This window comes from Podarcis vaucheri, assembly GCF_965113315.1.
Source record: "Podarcis vaucheri genome assembly, chromosome: 2".
Lineage (NCBI taxonomy): Eukaryota > Metazoa > Chordata > Lepidosauria > Squamata > Lacertidae > Podarcis > Podarcis vaucheri.
The window spans coordinates 17,710,308-17,728,251 of record NC_138760.1 but is presented as its reverse complement, the minus strand read 5'-3'; the positions used below and the strand labels follow the sequence as shown (position 1 = coordinate 17,728,251).

The 17,944-nt window shown below is 42.2% G+C and overlaps 1 protein-coding gene across 2 annotated transcripts in view; it reads left to right on the top strand.

Annotated features, from left to right (window-relative positions):
• Window positions 1-17,944, top strand: part of VDR (vitamin D receptor) — an 89,468-nt gene that overhangs the window by 50,255 nt on the left and 21,269 nt on the right. For both annotated transcript variants that reach the window (XM_082212680.1, XM_082212681.1), the window contains 2 exons: window positions 144-294; window positions 7,654-7,784. In XM_082212680.1, coding sequence (XP_082068806.1) covers window positions 144-294; window positions 7,654-7,784 — 282 coding nt within the window. The remainder of the gene's footprint in view (window positions 1-143; window positions 295-7,653; window positions 7,785-17,944) is intronic.

The following is a 17,944-nucleotide window of genomic DNA, read 5'->3' as shown; positions in this document are numbered from 1 at the left end:
CGTAAGCAGATCAGAAAATGGAGTGGGGATTCTTACTAGCTTCTGCAGAGTCTTTGCTACATAGATTATGATTACCACGTAGATTATAGCTGAAAAGACTGTTGTGTTGAGGTTTATAAACTCTGCACTTTTCTCTGTCACAGAAATGGAGACCATGGCACCTTGCTCAGCATTTCCGGATCCAGCCAGTGACTTTGACAGGAACATTCCACGTATCTGTGGTGTTTGTGGAGACAAAGCTACTGGCTTTCATTTTAATGCTATGACCTGCGAAGGCTGCAAAGGATTTTTTAGGTATGTGACTCCTGGCATTTGACGCAAAATATTCCTAAGAGATTTTGACCTCTGCCCTCAAGAAAACCCAGCTTTACTTGGGCCAGCAGTTTACTTTGAGCACAAAAGCAGATCAGCAAAAGAGGTTTCCTCTACGGTCAAACCTCAGATCCCGAATGCTGAAAACCCAGAAGTAAATGCTCCAGTTTTCGAAAGTTTTTTGGAAGCCAAATGTCTGACGCAGCTTCCGCTTGAGTGCAGGAAGCTCCTGCAACCAATTGGAAGCCACGCCTCGGTTGTCGAACATTTCAGAAGCCTCTAGCCCCACCCACCACTGACATGTCCTTGGAAGGTTGTCAGGAGGAAGTGGGGCCCTCTTGCTGCAAAGATTTCCCAACCCCTGCTCTAAACCACTGTCTCTATACAGACTTTAGATGTAATTAATAACTTGACTTTGGAGAAACGACATGGTGTTTATTATATTTAAATGAGAGTTTACCTTATTACAATTTTACTTTAAAACATTTTGGAATTTCACTGTGTGGGAATTCCCCTGCTGCTTGAGAATGGCTCCTTTTTCAAACCCAGGATAAGAACTTTGATCATCCCTTACTTAAGCAGCAGTTTGGATTCCGATTATCAGCTCTTGCTTAGGGTATACAGAAATTTGCTGTTCTTCTGGTTCATGGGACTGCGCCTACCCATGCACCATCTGAGTTTCGCTACCCCTGCTATATGGACAAGCAGGGTGTTTTTGAATACTGAGCACAATACTGGCATAGAGAAAACCGGAGGGCAGCTGTCTCCCACTTTCCTCTTAAACTACATTAAGAAGGAGCCAGTATTCCATCTGCAGTAGCCCAAACAGTTCCAAGAACTATCAGCAGTTTAGCATATCTCACAGATGAAGTGTCCATCTTTCATAAAGCAAATTACTGTAATGATGACGTAGGACGTTTTCCTGGGAACTCTTGGTTAAAAGCAGATGACTAATAACAGAAGTAATTAACAGCTACTATGTGACTAATTAGAGGAAAACTCACATGCACTAAATGCTATAGTGGGACAGTAACGCAGGTATAGGATTTGTGTGGACATAAGGTAAACTTCAGGTCCGCAAGGACTATATCTTCCCAACATAACTCCCTTATTTCAGCATCTCTATAGTAAGCTAGACACATCCACTCTTGCTAGATTGTTGGAGATGGGATGTTTTGCATACCATCTGCCTTGCAGCCAGTTTTCCAGTTGGGCTAAAGTGCACCCTGGCTAACTAGAACAACAAGATTTTCTTCAATTACTGTTGCTTAAAAGAGCAGCTCATCTTTCACAGGTATATTTCCACATACAAGGTTAGTGCCTTCAGCTAATCAGTCATGCGCTGTGTGCCCTGGACAAGATAAACGTCAGCGCATGCCATTTGTCAACTTTGACGGACACATGCATGGAACATCTATTCCAAGGATCACTGTTAAGAAACCTTAGAAGGTAATGAGTGGGGCCTGGTGAGCCGTGCACCACACTCCCAGTGAAATGTTAAGAAAATCTGAATCATTTTCAGAATTTGTCAGAAAATTTCATGCTCAAATATCTGGCCAAGGAGGATTTTCTCCTTTCATGGAAACTAGGTTTATAGGACAATACTATCCAAATTTCTGATATCTGAGGGATGCCTTTTTTGGATTAAAATTTGAGGCACCCCTCTCTTAAACCCCAAAAGGTTGGAAGAAGGCAGACCCGGAGCAAAGACTCTGAAAGAGATACAGTGGAAGTTTTCCTCTGATGGCAGGCCATTTTGCATTGAGTGCAACTGGACAATTCATTCTCTACCAATGCAGTCAAGCAGGAGAATGATCTGCCTTCGGAGGAGGCTGTTTAGAAGGAGCTAGGATGGGAAATTCACAGCACAATGATGTCACGCCATGCATTGTGTTATGCTCGATGTTACGAGGAAGAGAGCAGAAAGAGACATGGAGCAGCTGCTGCTCCGTATCTCTTGGAACATCTAGTTCTGGCCCATTAAATGTGGCACAATAGTTGAGGTAAGTTGCCAAGGAAGCTGGAGTTTCCATGACTTCAGACCAGCAGCGCTTGATCTTTTTCTGAAAACGTGCTGAAGGCAAATGCCAGTTGCGCTGCTTGACATAGTGGTGGCTGCAGGGACGCCAATGGCATGAATGATGCACGGGGGTAAGCCTGAAAATCCCTGCAGCATTATCTGACCTTGGAGGTGAATGGAAAAGGTGACATAGGGGAAACTTGCACTAGGCTATTTTCTTTCAAAGCAACGATAATGACATCTTGAGACCAAACCAGGATGTTAGAAATGAGATGTCTGTCGCATAACTACTTCCCCCTCTGGACATTTTCCTCTCCTGAGCATGATTCAAAGAGTTTGCCGAACACCTTGCCTTTCACCCTTTCTGTGAAGGCCTTCATAAAGAAATGCGCATGTCTCGTTTTAAGCCTGAAACAACAAAGTTCTCAACTGCTTCACAAACACTGACTGATCAAAATAGAATATAGTCCACTTGGTCCTTCATGGCAAATCCCTCAATATGTTTTGCAAAACTAAAGTTGGGGAAGCCATTTGGTATTGGCCTTTCAGTGGTTTCTCTTCTATCGGTAAATATAATCTTCAGGCACTTTAGAGTGCATTGACTTCCCGGTGTCCTCTGACACCTCTTGAAGTTTGCTCATATTGGATTGGTTGTTACGGGTCTGATATTTATGATAAAAATTTAAATACTGATAAGAATTGTAGAAACTAGACTAGATAATTAATACCTTTGCAATGTACTGAATATGAAATACTGAGTGTCTTTTCTTCATTCTATATGTAGCATTGCTGATTTGTCTATTCATATCAGTCGGGTTGTGTGTATGTTTCTTTACGGGGTCCTGGGACATTTCCAGACGGGCTGTTGGTCCACAGAAAAATTTATGGTTGTCCTGCACTATGTGGTGTAATTATCTTATGCAGGATAACAACCAAATGCTGACAATGTCATATAACCACCCTGCTAAGATATAGCCATGCTGCTATGAGTGCTCGGTAGGCCAGTCTGGAAGCTCCCTTCCTCAATTTAATTTTCTCAGGAGTTCTTGATGTAAGGTTGCTTGGTAAAAATGTAATGAGAGAGGTGGTAGCACTGAGGGAAGTTTCTCTTTTTCTCCTGAGCCTAAATAAGAGTGAGGACTTTCCTTCACACTGTGCTAACTCTCAAGACATGTGCAGTTGGTGTCTTGGTGCAGTCAACAAGCCCGCAGTTCCTGCCAGTGGAGAAGCAGAAGAGTCAGGTCTCTTGTTTGCCCGGACGGAAGCAGGCGCACCTCTTCTGCCCAGCCTTGCACTTGCAGGGCTTCTCCAGCTGAATGTTGCACAACAAGTGGCACCTGAAGGTGGTGCTGCCTGTCTTCTGGGTGTGCAAGAAGACAATCAGCTTGTTGGCAGTGATGTGGAAGTTCACATGGTGCAGCAGGTCGGCTTCTAAGAAGTTCAGATGTGGCATGAAGCGCTGTGAGCTGTTGTCCTCTGCCTGGTAAGGGTCTCTTCCCAAGCCGGCTTGGCACACCAGCAGGGTGGACAGGGCAACCTCAGCCAGGCATTGCTGCAGCTGGCACTCATTGCCCAGACACATGTCATGCAGCACCAGCCCCCTGAAAGACAACACTAGCACCAGCTCCCCAGTGCCAGCACTCCTCCATGGCACATTGCCCCTGCCCAGTGGCCCCAGTCACCAACCCACCAGTGTCATTGCTGTTGTCCTCCTTGCAACTGCCACCTCCAGAACAGTGAGCATTGAAGGACTCCCTCCACCTTCTTCTGCCCTGGAGCTATAATTTTGGCTCTTTCTTGCATCATTAGAGTTTGTTATTCCGTCTTTGATTTATTCTTCCCTTCCCCAAGGTTCAGAGTCCTCTTTCTAAGCAGGTGTGGGTTCTCTTCCAATTTGGCAGTGGAAGATGCCAAGATATCTTGCTTAGTGCATGAGAGATTCAAGCAAAATATAGTTGACCGTTGAGCAACTTTAATGAACTTCCTGATTGGCAAAGTAGAGAGTGTTTAAGGTCTATCTGGTGGGTGGGGAGAAGAGGGTGTGACTTTAAGTAAGACCTCTCAAGTTAGGAGCAGGTGCAACCAAATGGTTGATTGGAGAGGACTCCGATTCCTGGAAAATAAGGCGACTCAGATTCCTGGAAAATAAGGTAACTTCTGGCCAAAGACAGCACCAGTAGATGTGCAGCAGAGACACTTCTATTTATGGGTTATTCTAATGAGAAGCATGGGGACCTGTTCTGAGGCATGCTGCACTAGATAGTTGTATGTGTTAGGAAACAGTTTTACTTCATAAGAAAAACATACCCTCTTGGTGGCAGAGATTTGTTTTTGTATTCCCAGTCCTTTAGGGTAGATTTTCAAGACAATCTTAAATCTCAAAGTAATTTATTTATTTATTTAGATTTCATTAGTTTTGACATATTCTGTTTTGCTTTAGGTTCAGTTGGGGTTTGGGGTTGTTGTTTTTTTGCTTTTGGGCAGTGATTATTGTAACTACCAGGGTTATTTGCTAATATGAGCTGATTCACATTTATACAATATGAAGAGTATGCTAACAATAAGTAGAACAGCAAAACATGGAGCAAAAATGCATGTTTCTAAATATGCAGTGAACATAAGCTAGACAGTTGTGGCCACTTTCAGCTCCCTGGTGCATGGCTACTATATTACTACAAACATGCATTTCTGCTTTATACTTTACAACATATGCTGCTCCAAACCCTGGGCTTGTGCGTAGCACCCCTGCAATGTAAAGTGTGATTCAGCTCTTAACAGGTCAAGATTAAAATAAGGAACTTCCACATTCAATTGCCCTTGCCTCTGCTGTTGGTATTGGAGACAGGCAGCATTCCTTTACTGCAGCTATAGCTTAACTGAACTAATTTACAAGTCTTTTATTAAGGATAAATCACTGAATTATTCACAGATGTTCCCATCCTCCCTATGTGTCATGGGCTACATTATGTTTCCCCGTTAACAGATGGTGGTGACTAAAATTAATTAGTGGCCCATTTAGAGGAGACTGAATTAATCTGTGCTTGCATGTCCACATGCATCATGTTCTGATTTCTGAATGGTTACCAGTCTAGTACAGAGCTAGACGAGGTTGGCATACATGCAGTCACAGGGCATTCCACTTCTAAGGGTGAGTGGTAGAAGCCCTTTGGTGACTGTCAGTTGTGGTTACATAGGGGTTGCTACATGTACACCAGTGCTGCTACAGTGAGCTCTGAAAAGGGTGTTTGGAGATGCCCACCTGCAAAAATGTGCAGAATCATGGTCAGTGCTGGGTCTCCAACGTGCTTGACATAACACCTGCCTTTAACCTTTCACTGCTTTCACACAATGAGATACAGTAAACAAACAATAAGACTCATCTCTCTTACAGTGTGAATTGGCCCTGAATTTGCAGCCTGACTTGTCACACTTGTGGGATATTGGAGCAGTCTTAGGGTATTGATCCTTTTCAGCAGCCCCTGGGAAGTATAGCAAGCTTCTTCTCATTTTCCTCATTAGTAACTCATGTGTCGCTCAAAAGCTAGTATACTGTTCACTTTACCATCTTGTGATGGAATATCTCACTACCGATCTTTTAACACTGTGGATCAGTGAGATGGGCAATTTATGTCCTGCATCTGCCTACTGGCTTATGCCATGTTAAGCATACCAAGCTCACTCCTGTAAGTACAGTATTTCATCATTTGCTTACGTAACTGCATGAAGAGTACATTCTATGGAAGGCAGAGGAGTCCCTTCAAAGATTCTTCCCCCGCTCCTTAAAAGACAGACCAAGAAAAATCTGCAAAGGCAAAATGCATTTCACACCTAGCTAGTTTTTAAACCAGTCCACCCAGTCTAGTCAGCCTTTTTCAATGTTATACCCAATTACATTTATTTACATAAACAGAAATGTGCAACTAGGGGAAAGGTAGAGAGGTCAAAGGCTTCCTAACGACAGCAACAGCGAAGGACATTTGCTTTCAATTGCCTTGTATAAGGAGAGAGACTTACTTTTTTCAATGGCTTCATAAAACAGTGAAGAAAAGGAGATTGCCATTCTTCCAAGGTTACACGGTGGCCTTGTTTGTACGTCACACTAAACTATGGTTTCGTCTGAACACATAGGCTCCAAGAGAGGAGATCGTGGCCGATTTTCTTGTCCCTGGTCATCTTGTGGCTGTGTCGAGCTGAGACATAGTTTGCCTTTGTGTGTGTCATCTGAGCCTTTCCTCGTGGTTTAGCTTCCCCAGAAAAACCATGAGCCATAAACCAAATGGCAAACCTTGGTTATAGTTCATGGTTAGTCTGGAGAGAGGGAAACCATGAGCCAGATTCAGATAACACAGTAAGCCAAACTATAACTTAGCTCAGGACAGCGCAGCAACAAAACAATTGAGGAGGTAGCAAAGAAGCTACAAACCAGGAGCTAACGTATTTGGGCTACACCAGTATGGGAAAGCTCCTGATTCCTGCTCCAGTGATACTGCCTCTTGTCATTCTCTGGACAATTTCTTTGTCCAGTAGACCATTGAGATAATATCCAAGCTGTTTGCTTTATCAGGGTCTCACAAGTCTTTTAAGTAAAGAAAAACACTAGGCAATTTGGGCTTCTCTTCTGAGTCTATAGGTGTCACCTTTGCAGACTGTTGTGTATCTATGCTCCTACCACATTCTTTGTCAACTTCATGTATCTGTTGACGATTATTGCCAATGGAAACTCATGGAGCAAACCAGTTAGTCTTTTCTGGAAATTCTTTCATTTTGCTGCTTTGGGCTATTTTCCCTCAGATTTATAAAGTAATCAGAAATGCTTGAAAATTGTCAAATGCTACATCTTTGTTTTTGAGTTGAATTCTGGGTTTGTTTGTTTGTTTCTTCTATCCAGTTCCTAAATAGTTCTCCAACTTTAGATGGCTCTAGTTGAGCCATTCAGACTGTGGTTAATGTTTTCCTGTTTATGGTACAAATTGCATCCATTGGACAAGAAACTGTGTTTTTCTGTTTGTGTTCCTTAAAATATTAAGTTCTTTTTAGAAAGAAAACCATGAAGACGTGCAGATGGTTACTGTTTTCAAAGTATAGTAACAGGGCAGATTTTTAAATAAAATAACCAGATTTCTTAGAAACAGAACAGTAGCTGTGTAGGGTATATTTATTCCATGCCTGGTAAATACTTGTATATTGCCCATTTAGCTCGTTTTGTATGCAGGTCTGCCACACTGTTTGTTTTCTGAACGGTATCCATGCAAAACTGATGTATTTTCCTAAAAGCAAGCAAGCAAAGATTATATATTTTGTGTGGCTTTTTCTCCCCACAGGAGGAGCATGAAAAGGAAAGCGATGTTCACATGTCCTTTCAATGGCGATTGTAAAATCACCAAAGATAACCGGCGACACTGTCAAGCCTGCCGGCTGAAGCGCTGCGTTGACATAGGCATGATGAAAGAGTGTGAGTAAACATGTAGCACAATAGAAACATTGCAATAATCCAAGAGTCTGAGAATCCAGATCACTTCCTCAAGTCACTTTGATTCACTTAAAAACATTTTGAAAATTCCATCCTCCATGTTTGGTTCACTTTTTTAAAGGAGGCGGCGAAAGTTGGTTCCTTTACCTAGATTTCCCCAATAGTCATATTTTGTCAGTATGTGGGTGTTCCTCTGCCTTAAAAATAATAATTTAGATACCTAAACTCTTCTTAATACAAAAGTTAAAGCATGCGTCTGCCTAGGCGAAAGAGGTGTGGGTGTTTGTAGTAGATCTAACCTGAAAGGTATTTGTGTCCCTTTACCTTGTCAGTGTCTTGCGAAGAAGATTATTAGGCAGGAGGGTAAGAGAGAGAGAGGATCAGCAATCTTGTCAAGATGGAAGTGTAGTAAATCATTGATAGGCTGTTTAGAATTTAGAATTGTTTTAGGCCATTTGCTAGCAAACTAGCAAAACTTGAAACAAGAAAACATTTATTGCCTATACTTCTATGAGTTCCCATTAAGTCTGGGGCAGGGAGAGGTGGGGACAAAGTAATTGGTGGCAGGTCTACCACTGGGTATAGATCAACAGAGTCACTGTGCTGCTGTAATCAAACTTGTTCACTCACCTGGAAACTTTTATAGGGATTGGGGAGCATCACATTAAGAACTCTAGCATAATTCCCATCTAGTCTTTTTCTGGGTCCTTCCTGCAGCCTAATCTTCAGTGGTGGTGCATAGTCTTAAAATCCATTGTCTGACATCCTGGTGTGGGCTAGGTTCCTGGCAGATGACGTTACTGCGTTAAAGAAACTGGCAAGAAATTATCAGTGTCTAATATAACAGTGGGGAACCTTGGGTGCTTCAGATGTTGCTGGGCTATAATTCATATCATCGCTGGCCATTGGCCATGCTTGCCGGGACTGATGGGAGTTGTAGTTCAGCAACATTTGGAGAGCCAAAGGTTCCCCACATCAGCTCTACTATGTAGATCAGGGGTAGGCAATGTAGTATGCTACACAAGTTTTTGACTACCACTCTTTGAGATTGGTTTGAGTTGTAGTAGGGTTGCCATACGTCTGGAATTTCCCAGACATAGCCGGGATTCGGTTGTCAAAAACATCCCTAGTTGTAGTCCATAACATCTGAATAACACCATGTTGGCTACTCCTGATGGAGATTCTTTGTCCTTCTTGTGCTTTCTGGGCTTAGAACTGCAGTATCCTTGATTTGATTTGTACAGTGGTACCTTGGGTTACATATGCTTCAGGTTACAGACTCTGCTAACCCAGGAATAGTACCTCGGGTTAAGAACTTTGCTTCAGGATGAGAATAATAATTGTGCTCCGGTGGCGCAGCTGCAGCTGGAGGCCCCATTAGCTAAAGTGGTTAAGAACAGTTTCAGGTTAAGAACGGACCTCCGGAATGAATTAAGTACTTAACCTGAGGTACCACTGTATTCTGTATTGTATTCAATGTTTATTATGCTCAGAGTAGATCCACTGGAATTAATGAACGTGACTAATTTAGGCCTATTCATTTCAATGAGTCGCCTCTGATTTTAATTTAGCAGGAGACAACATTCTGTTTCCTTTCACCTTTGTAAGCAGCCAAATCTTCCTTACTCAGCAGTCATTTGAAACTGTAACACCAAGATTTATTTTGGAAATCAACTCCCTAGCACATAATTATTAGTTAACTAACTGCAGAAACTAGTGATTGGAAGGAGTCCATGTAATCTTGCCCAGTTTGTGTTCACTGTGGTCAGATTCATGTAGCATTTCTTCCGTCTCTTCCAGAGAAAGTGCCCTCTTTACTTTGTTGGCAGTCAAAGTAGATGTGCTATTGTTTTACTAGAGCAATATAATGTGTGAAAGTATAATTTTTTAAATGGTATTTTGAGCTGTTAGTTGCTGTGATAATAGAAGCGCTTCCTTTCCTTATGACTCAGACTGCTGCTTTACTGGAATTGTTCCCCTTCTGAGGAAGCATAACTCATCCAGGGCTGTTCCATTCTCCTCTTTCTAACTTGGGAGGGATGTAAAGTTTATAGCAGCCAGTGTTAGTTTTTTAATAAAAGTTTCTAGGAGATGTGGACTATTAGTGCACACTTGCCACAGGCACGCAAATATTCACACATTCAGGCACTGCTTCTTGTGTGCATGCATGCACGAGCCCACACACATATTCATGCATCCCCTACTTTCTTTGCAGACACTCAAGCTGACACATATTTAGATACACACTCCCACCCTGTGCTTTTTTCCTGGAGGTACGCATACTCCTAAGCATTTTGTGAATCTAAGCTTGGCCTCATTGTATTTCAATATGAGTAGGAAAATGAGAGTACCCCTAAACATATTTTTTAGAAAAAAAACACTGCTCCCACCCACTACTCTGCCAATCAGCAGAGCACACAGAAGAGACACAAGGGATTTTCTTTCCCATCAAAACACTGTATTGGAGTTGGAAGGGACCCCAAGGGTCATTTAGTCCAGCCCCTTCAATGCAGGAATCTCAGTTAAAGCATCTGAGAAATATGGCCATCCAAACTCTGCTTAAAAACCTCCTGTGAAAGAGAGTCCACAGCCTCTTGAGGGAGTCCATTCCATAGTCGAACATCTCTTAGTAACAAAGTTTTCCTGATGTTTAGTTGGACTCTCCTTTCATGTAACTTGAATCCATTGGTTTGAGTCCTACGCTCCAGAGCAGGAAAAAACGAGCTTGCTCCATCTTCCATGTGACAGCCCTTGAGATATTTGAAGATGGCTATCATATCTCTTCTCAGTCTCCTCTTTTCCAGGTTAAGCATACCCAGCTCTTCCTACTGTTCCTCATATGGCTTGGTTTCAAGACCCTTGACCATCTTGGTTTCCCTTTTCTGCACATGTTGCAGCTTGTCAATATCCTTATTAAATTGTGGCGCCCAGTTAGATGACTGCACTTAGATTACTGCAACTTGTTATACTTGGGACTGCCTCTGAGGACAGTTCAGAACCTTCAGTTTGTGCAGAATTCAGTGGCCAGGGTGCTCACCAGAACAAGAATGTTAGAGTATATAAGACCAATCCTGGCTTGAGTGCACTGGCTGCCAGTTAGTTTCCAGGCTCAATTCAAAGTGCAGGTTTTGACCTATAAAGCCTTAAACGGCACAAGGCCGCAATATCTCAAGGACCACCTCTCCGCGTATGAACCTACCCAGACCCTGCAATCATCTTCACGTACCTTCTCGTGAGAGGTCTGGAGGGCAACAACCCAAGAATGGGCCTTTTCTGCAGTGGCTCCCCACTTGTGGAATGCTTTCTCCAGAGAGGTGCGCCTAGCGCCTTTGTTACATATCTTTATGCACCAGACAAAATCAGTCCTCTTCTCCCAGGCCTTACCTGGGAGAATCACCGTATTTTTCGCTTCATAAGACGCACCTGACCATAAGATGCACCTAGTTTTTAGAAGGGGAATTCAAGGGAAAAAATATTCTTTAAAGGGAGCGCTGAGCAGAGCCTGTCTGCACCCCAGGCTGTGCTCAGCGCTCCCTTTAAAGAACTGCATGGAGCGTGTTTGCGGCTCTTGGGGGCTTTTCCCCAAGGAGGGAGAAGGGACATACGAACTGCCCTTCTCCCTCCTCGGGGAAAAGACCCAAGCTCCACGCGGCTCTTTAAAGGGAGCGCTGAGCAGAGCCTCCCGCCTGCATTCGCTCCATGAGACGCACACACATTTCCTCTTACTTTTTAGGAGGGGAAAGGTGCGTCTTATGGGGCGAAAAATATGGTAAACAGTCTGTGACCCTTTAAACCAGGTGTAGGCAACCTAAGGCCCGTGGGCTGGATGCAGCCCAATTGCCTTCTCAATCCGGCCTGTGGATGGTCCAGGAATCAGCATGTTTTTACGTGAGTAGAATGTGTCCTTTTATTTAAAATGCATCTCTGGATTATTTGTGGAGCCTGCCTGGTGTTTTTACATGAGTAGAATGTGTAACATAGAGCATCTCTAGGTTATTTGTGGCGCATAGGAATTCGTTCATTTTTTCCCCTCTTCAAAATATAGTCCGGCCCACCACATGGTCTGAGAGACAGTGGATTGGCCCACGACTGATAAAGGTTGCTGACCCCTGCTTTAAACGGTTGTGGTGCATTGTTTTCGTTGTTTATCGTGCTGTATATTTTTGTGTTTCTATATTGTAAGCCACCCTGTATTGTAATCAAACAAACAATCTCAATAGCAAGAGACCATTCTCCTGTAACACTGTTTCTCTCTAACCCACCCACCCAAATGCTACTCATTAGACAGGTAGCATTTAAATGGAGTCAATCCCTTTGTGGCTCCTTGGAATAATTGTTCATAACAAGCCCTGCAGAGAGCTGAGGACTTTGATTCCTGCAGTCCTTTGGAGCAGTGAGGGGCAGCTCCAGTGGAACTGCACTTACTTTGCCTAGTTCGTGAATTTGGCAAGGCTACCATTAAACCTCAGTAGCGGCATGGGGTGTCCCTCTACCCTCTTCCCCACCTTTGGATATTGTTTTACATAATACATTGAACGCAACTGAAAGACTTTGTAAAATGATCAAGAAAAAAAGTGAAAGGCATTGCACGTTATTTGTAGTTCATGAAAATCTTTAATGAAAATTATTTCAATAAATAAATAAATTATTCTTTTAGTGAAATAGTTACGTGATTAAGGAAACCTTAACTGACTCCAGCTAAAAATAGCCTTTCCCGGCTGTCCGCTAGTTAAATGAATGGGAACAGAATGTGCTTCAAAGAGCTCTAGGCCAAATTACTAAAAGGGTCGTGCTCTCTGTTAGGGTGCTAACTAGCTGGGATTTTTTTTTTCCTGGAAGCAGCTGTTGCAATCCATACTACATCCTGGATTTAGCATTCCACTTCTGCGAACTAAGGGTTGTATCCAACAAACTCATCCCATCAGCCAAGAGCCTTCCATGAGCACTAACGTAGCGCTAATTCTTTTCAAGGCTGGCAGTTCTCAAAACATCCTAATTAAATAGTAAACAAGAGTGACTTTGTTAATCTGCCACTATCCTTGGCCTTGCTTGTTTTGACAGCAGCCTGTCCACTGTGAGTTTGTGCCTGATTGCTCCCTCAGCTTCAGCTACAAAAGTTTTGGCCTTGAAGGGTTCACCTAATTACATTCCTTTGCATAGACACCTTGACCACCCGAATCCCACACATAGATAAACCTTATGTTGTAGCAAGGGGTGGAAGAGATTTGGATTTACTGTACTAAGATGGAACATGCAAGACTAGACAAAGGAAAAGTCTGCCAATGGGAAATATTTGGAGTCAACAGCAGGACATAAAGTCTTTTTCAAGGACATGATAGATAAGAGGAAAAAGTCTACTTAGGATGAAGACAGGAGCTCTTGAACAAGTTGACAGGTGCTGGACAAGTCATGCTACAGGAGGTTTACAAAAGAGGTGCAACGAAGCTTTGCCTTATGAAGAATGGTTGAAGGAGCTGGGTATGTTTAGCCTGGAAAAGAGGAGACTGAGAGGAGATATGATAGCCATCTTCAAATACCTCAAGGGCTGTGACATGGAAGAGGGAACAACCTTATTCCCCCCCCCTACTCTGGACAGTAGGACTTGAACTAATGGATTCAAGTTACAAGAAAGGCGATTCTTACTAAACATCAGGAAAAACTTTCTGACAGTAAGAGCTGTTTGACAGTGGAATGGTCTCCCTCAGGAGGTTGTGGACTCTTTCACAGGAGGTCTTGCCTTGCCAAGACCTTGCACCCTGGGAAGGTCACTTCAGTGCTGCTAACGCACTGGTTTTACTTCACCCCTGGAGGCATACTCCATTGTCTTTTGAGACATATGGATATCAACAAGGGCAGGACCTGGGTTGAGTATGAAGAGAGAGAGAGAGAGAGAGAGAGAGAGAGAGAGAGAGAGTGACAAGTTACTTCAATTTGTCTATAATGTGAAGTAAAAACTACCTTGGGTTTTCATGTTAATTTTGATCTGCATCCCCTCACTGACTAATAGCATTCATATATTATGCTAATTCAACAAAAAATGAATATATGATGCATCTTTCTGGTAATGTGTGACTGGATATGGAATCAATTTTTGACTTGTGTTTGATTTTAAGGAGAAACACAGGTGGTTTTGTGTAATTTTGTATTTTCTCATGTAAGTCTCATGTCTGAAAATTGAGATGCAGTGGGGCGGGGAGGGGAAGAGTGTGAAAACACTGGAAAGTATGAAAGGGAATAAATCCTATGATAGCATGATGGTGAAAGAGCTGACAGAATATATGGCTGCAGGAACAACCTGATGTTAATGGGAAAGAGCATAAAGGTGATAAAGCCTATGTCAAGGATGAGCCTGTTTACTTAGGAATGTAGAGCAGTGAAAACCCCATATAAAACAGGCAGTAACAGCATGCAAAGCTGCCTGCTTTGCGCACTGTTAAATGAAAACCTTCACAGGGGAGATTCATGTAGAACATAGTTTTGTAAATGCATTCAATGTATTTGGCTCCCCCACTCCATCTTTACATAAATGAGGCATAGACAAATTCGGCCCTCCAGATGTTTTGGGACTACAACTCCCATCATCCCTGATCACTGGTCCTATTAGCTAGGGATGATGGGAGTTGTAGTCCCAAAACATCTGGAGGGCCGAGTTTGCCTATGCCTGACATAAATAAATGGCAGGCCCATATAAAAACATATAGTTTGTTTCCAGGGGGAAAAACACTTGGGTGAGGAGTGTTTATATGTCTACTTTGAAACATTTTAACTAAGGGGTACAAATGTAAAATATGAAAGAAAAGACAACAGTGCTGTATGAATTAAGAAACTGTCTCTGTAATCTAAACCTATTCCAGATTGCATTATCTATGTTTACCAACATAAAACACAATACACCATCACTGTCATGGTGTTGTGCAAAAGCAAATAAAATTCTAAATGGTGGTTACGGAGAAAAGCTGTAATAACATAGTGTTTGTTATATTTAGGACTGTATTTCGTGTTTGGCATGCCAATGGTATAGGGAGGCAAAAAGGCAACGCCTCAAAATGTTGCAAAGATGTAGGAAATCAGATATAAGATTAAACTTCTGATAAGAATTACGAAGTTTCCTATATCTTGGTATCATTTTGAGGCTTTGTTTCTGATTTTTGTCACCTTGAGGTCTGATGTTGCCCACTTTTTTCCAGCTTAACAATCCAGAAAACCATAGGTGTTTCAAGCCATCATACTTTTTCCCTCCTAAATTTCAAACATTTGACTTTACGTTTTATTTTCCTATCTACTTGTGTTGGACTTCCAGGGTGAGGTCCAAAGAGCTGTGTACAGAACACTCCATTGCACTGGGACTTTTTGAGGGTGTGGGGGCAAAGGCACACACCGAAAAGTCACTCTTGGAAGTTGAGGGAACTTTTAGAGGACCATTTGACGTATTATGGGATGCTGCAGTTGGAAAGGGAAGCTGGCTGAGGAATAACCTGCAATTAATAAAGAAAGGAAGAATAGCCTGCAGCTATGGATGTGCAGTAGAGTTTTCTATTTGCACACAAGCTGCTTTGGCCTCATTGTTTTATTTATAGGGACAATTGCTGTGTTAATGATACCTGTACCCATCTCTCACACCTGCATAGCTCTGCATGACTTGAGACCCCACCACCTCTGAAGGTAGCATGTGTAAACATTAGTTGTAGGGATTTTGTGTATGTTGATAATGATCCTAATGTGAAGAGAAACCAGGTTCCCATGACTGCTATATACATCTGATTTAAATCAGCCAAGGCCACTCCAACAGAAAAACATCTGTGGCCCTAGCAATTTCTGAGATGTAACATTTATCTTAACCTTTTAAGAGCCAGAACTTGAGCATATAAGAGATTTGCTATGTTTGGTAAAATTCCACACTTCTGCTAATTCAAACCATTCCTGTGTTCTAGTTTGGTGCTAACAGTTTGTTATTTGAATTCTGTATGAAGCCCCCATGGGGGAGACAAAGAGGTTAGGGACATCTTAAGTTCTGGCATTAAAAATAAAATTACCAAAACACAAAACACTGTTAGCACTTTTGTAGGTTGCATTTAAGAAAATGGAGTAAGACCCTTGCTTCACTGTTTACACGTATACTTGTATACCCTATTTCTCCTCTCTCGACAAAGGATCAGTGAGGTTATATGGGAGTATCCCAAACCAGTGATCTGGTCTGTGTGTTTATAGTTCTAATTTATAGTTTAATGTATAATTTTAAAGTTCTTTGCGAGTTCTTCCTACCTCCTAACAAATGCTGAGATGAGTTTTATTGAAGGACTGTTTGTTGCAAGGAACTAAAGATGTGGCAATGAGAGATTTTCTCATGAACAAACAGTGCAGCAGCAGCAGTACGTGTAAAGAATGTATGTGCTATTCATAGCAATTCCTATGTCGATGAGAACAACAAATTATGGCTTAGTTAAACTGGAGTCAATGACTGATGAAACGAGCACAGTAAGTCAATATTTTGGGGGCTTGGACCCAAAGGTTTTACTCTGAACAGAACACGTTTCCATTCATGGTCACAGAGTGAAACACTTGCGACCAGATCGTTACCTTTTTCAAGCCATGCTGTGCCTGTTTTCACTGCCCAAATTTAGAAGCATGCTGGGGGGGGGGGTAAAAAATCAGTTTCCAGGATACTTAGGGAAAACTCACGTGCGTTAAATGCACACAGCCTAAAAGCCCTTTGTAACAGTGCCAGGAATGCTACTGTAAACTCTCTCAGTGTGCCATTTTTCAATTTGGCTGAAAAGCAAGTAGAAGCAAGTCATATGCTGTAGTACTTTGTAACTGGGTGGAATAGAACAAGGCATGGAAGTAGTACCATTGCTGTCTACCATTGCTCAGTCTAAGGGAGGTTTACATTGGGCTACTGGCAACGCTTTGAAACTGCGGTTTCAAAATGGGGAGGGCCATAGCTCAGTGATGAGAAGATCACCTTTGCATGCGCAAGGTCCCAGGTTAAATGCCCGGTATCTCTAGGTAAGACTGGGAGAGAAACCGTCCTGAAACACTGAGAGCCAGTGCCAGTCAATGCCGGCAGTGCTGGGGTAGATCTATTGCAATCTATTTCTTCTGACTGAGCTACCTTATGAAGCTGTGTGCTGGGGTCAGATTAGGACTAGGTAATTACGGGATCATTTTATTCCTATTTGTATATGGAATATGGGGTGGGGGTCAGGGAGCCCAAAGTACATACAGTCCTGTAGCAACATTGTAAATGGCCCTATCACGCAAACCAGGATCTGAGGAAAGATGATTCACCTGTTTATAATTTTGCCTGGGTCAGCATACTGAAACTTCCTTTAATATACAATTCCACTGGCTTCTCTGTTAATGGTGAATCCCTCGGGTACCCATGGTGGTTTTCATTATTTTTTGCAGCCATTTATTACTTGTTATGCGTTGTTTGATTCAGAATTACAAAAAAACTAATTGCATTCCTTCCTTCTGAAATATATGATGTGGCATGTCTCCATCAGTATTCAGTTCAAGCAAGGACATCTCCACCCTTCTGCTTATAGGAAAAGTGACCTTCTATTCATTATGCTCTCTAGAAAAATGTGCCGTGCTCTGAAAGAACAGTGTATTAAGTCTTCTGCATGGTAAAAAAAAATGTTAGAGCAGTTGCAGTTATTACCCTCTCCAGAATCTAGGGCCCATAGGACCCATGTGAGTATATTTTATTGTAAAATATAGCCTGCAGCCTGCAATCCTGCGGTTTGAGTGAACTATATAGATTTATATTTTCAAGCACAGCTTGAAAAACCTTCTGAGAGTTAGTTTCACAAAAATACATTATAATTGTAATGGTTCTTTCAATTGCTATTGCTTGTGTGTTTTTGTTTTTGTTTTAAAAAAAGAGAGAGTGGATCTCCTTCCTGGTCCACTTCATAACATTGAACGAAATAGGCTCTTGTCTTTTGAAGCTCAAACTGTAGTAAAGTAGCTAAACCTGAAAAGGTGCTGCAATACTCTTTTTAATCACAATTCTACACCTTCTAAATGTAGGGGAAAGCTCTGGATCAGCTGTCATCACTCCTGTTTAAGGCTGCATACACACCATAAATTTACAGCATCCCCAATGAATCCTGGGAATTGTAGGTTGTTAAGGGTGC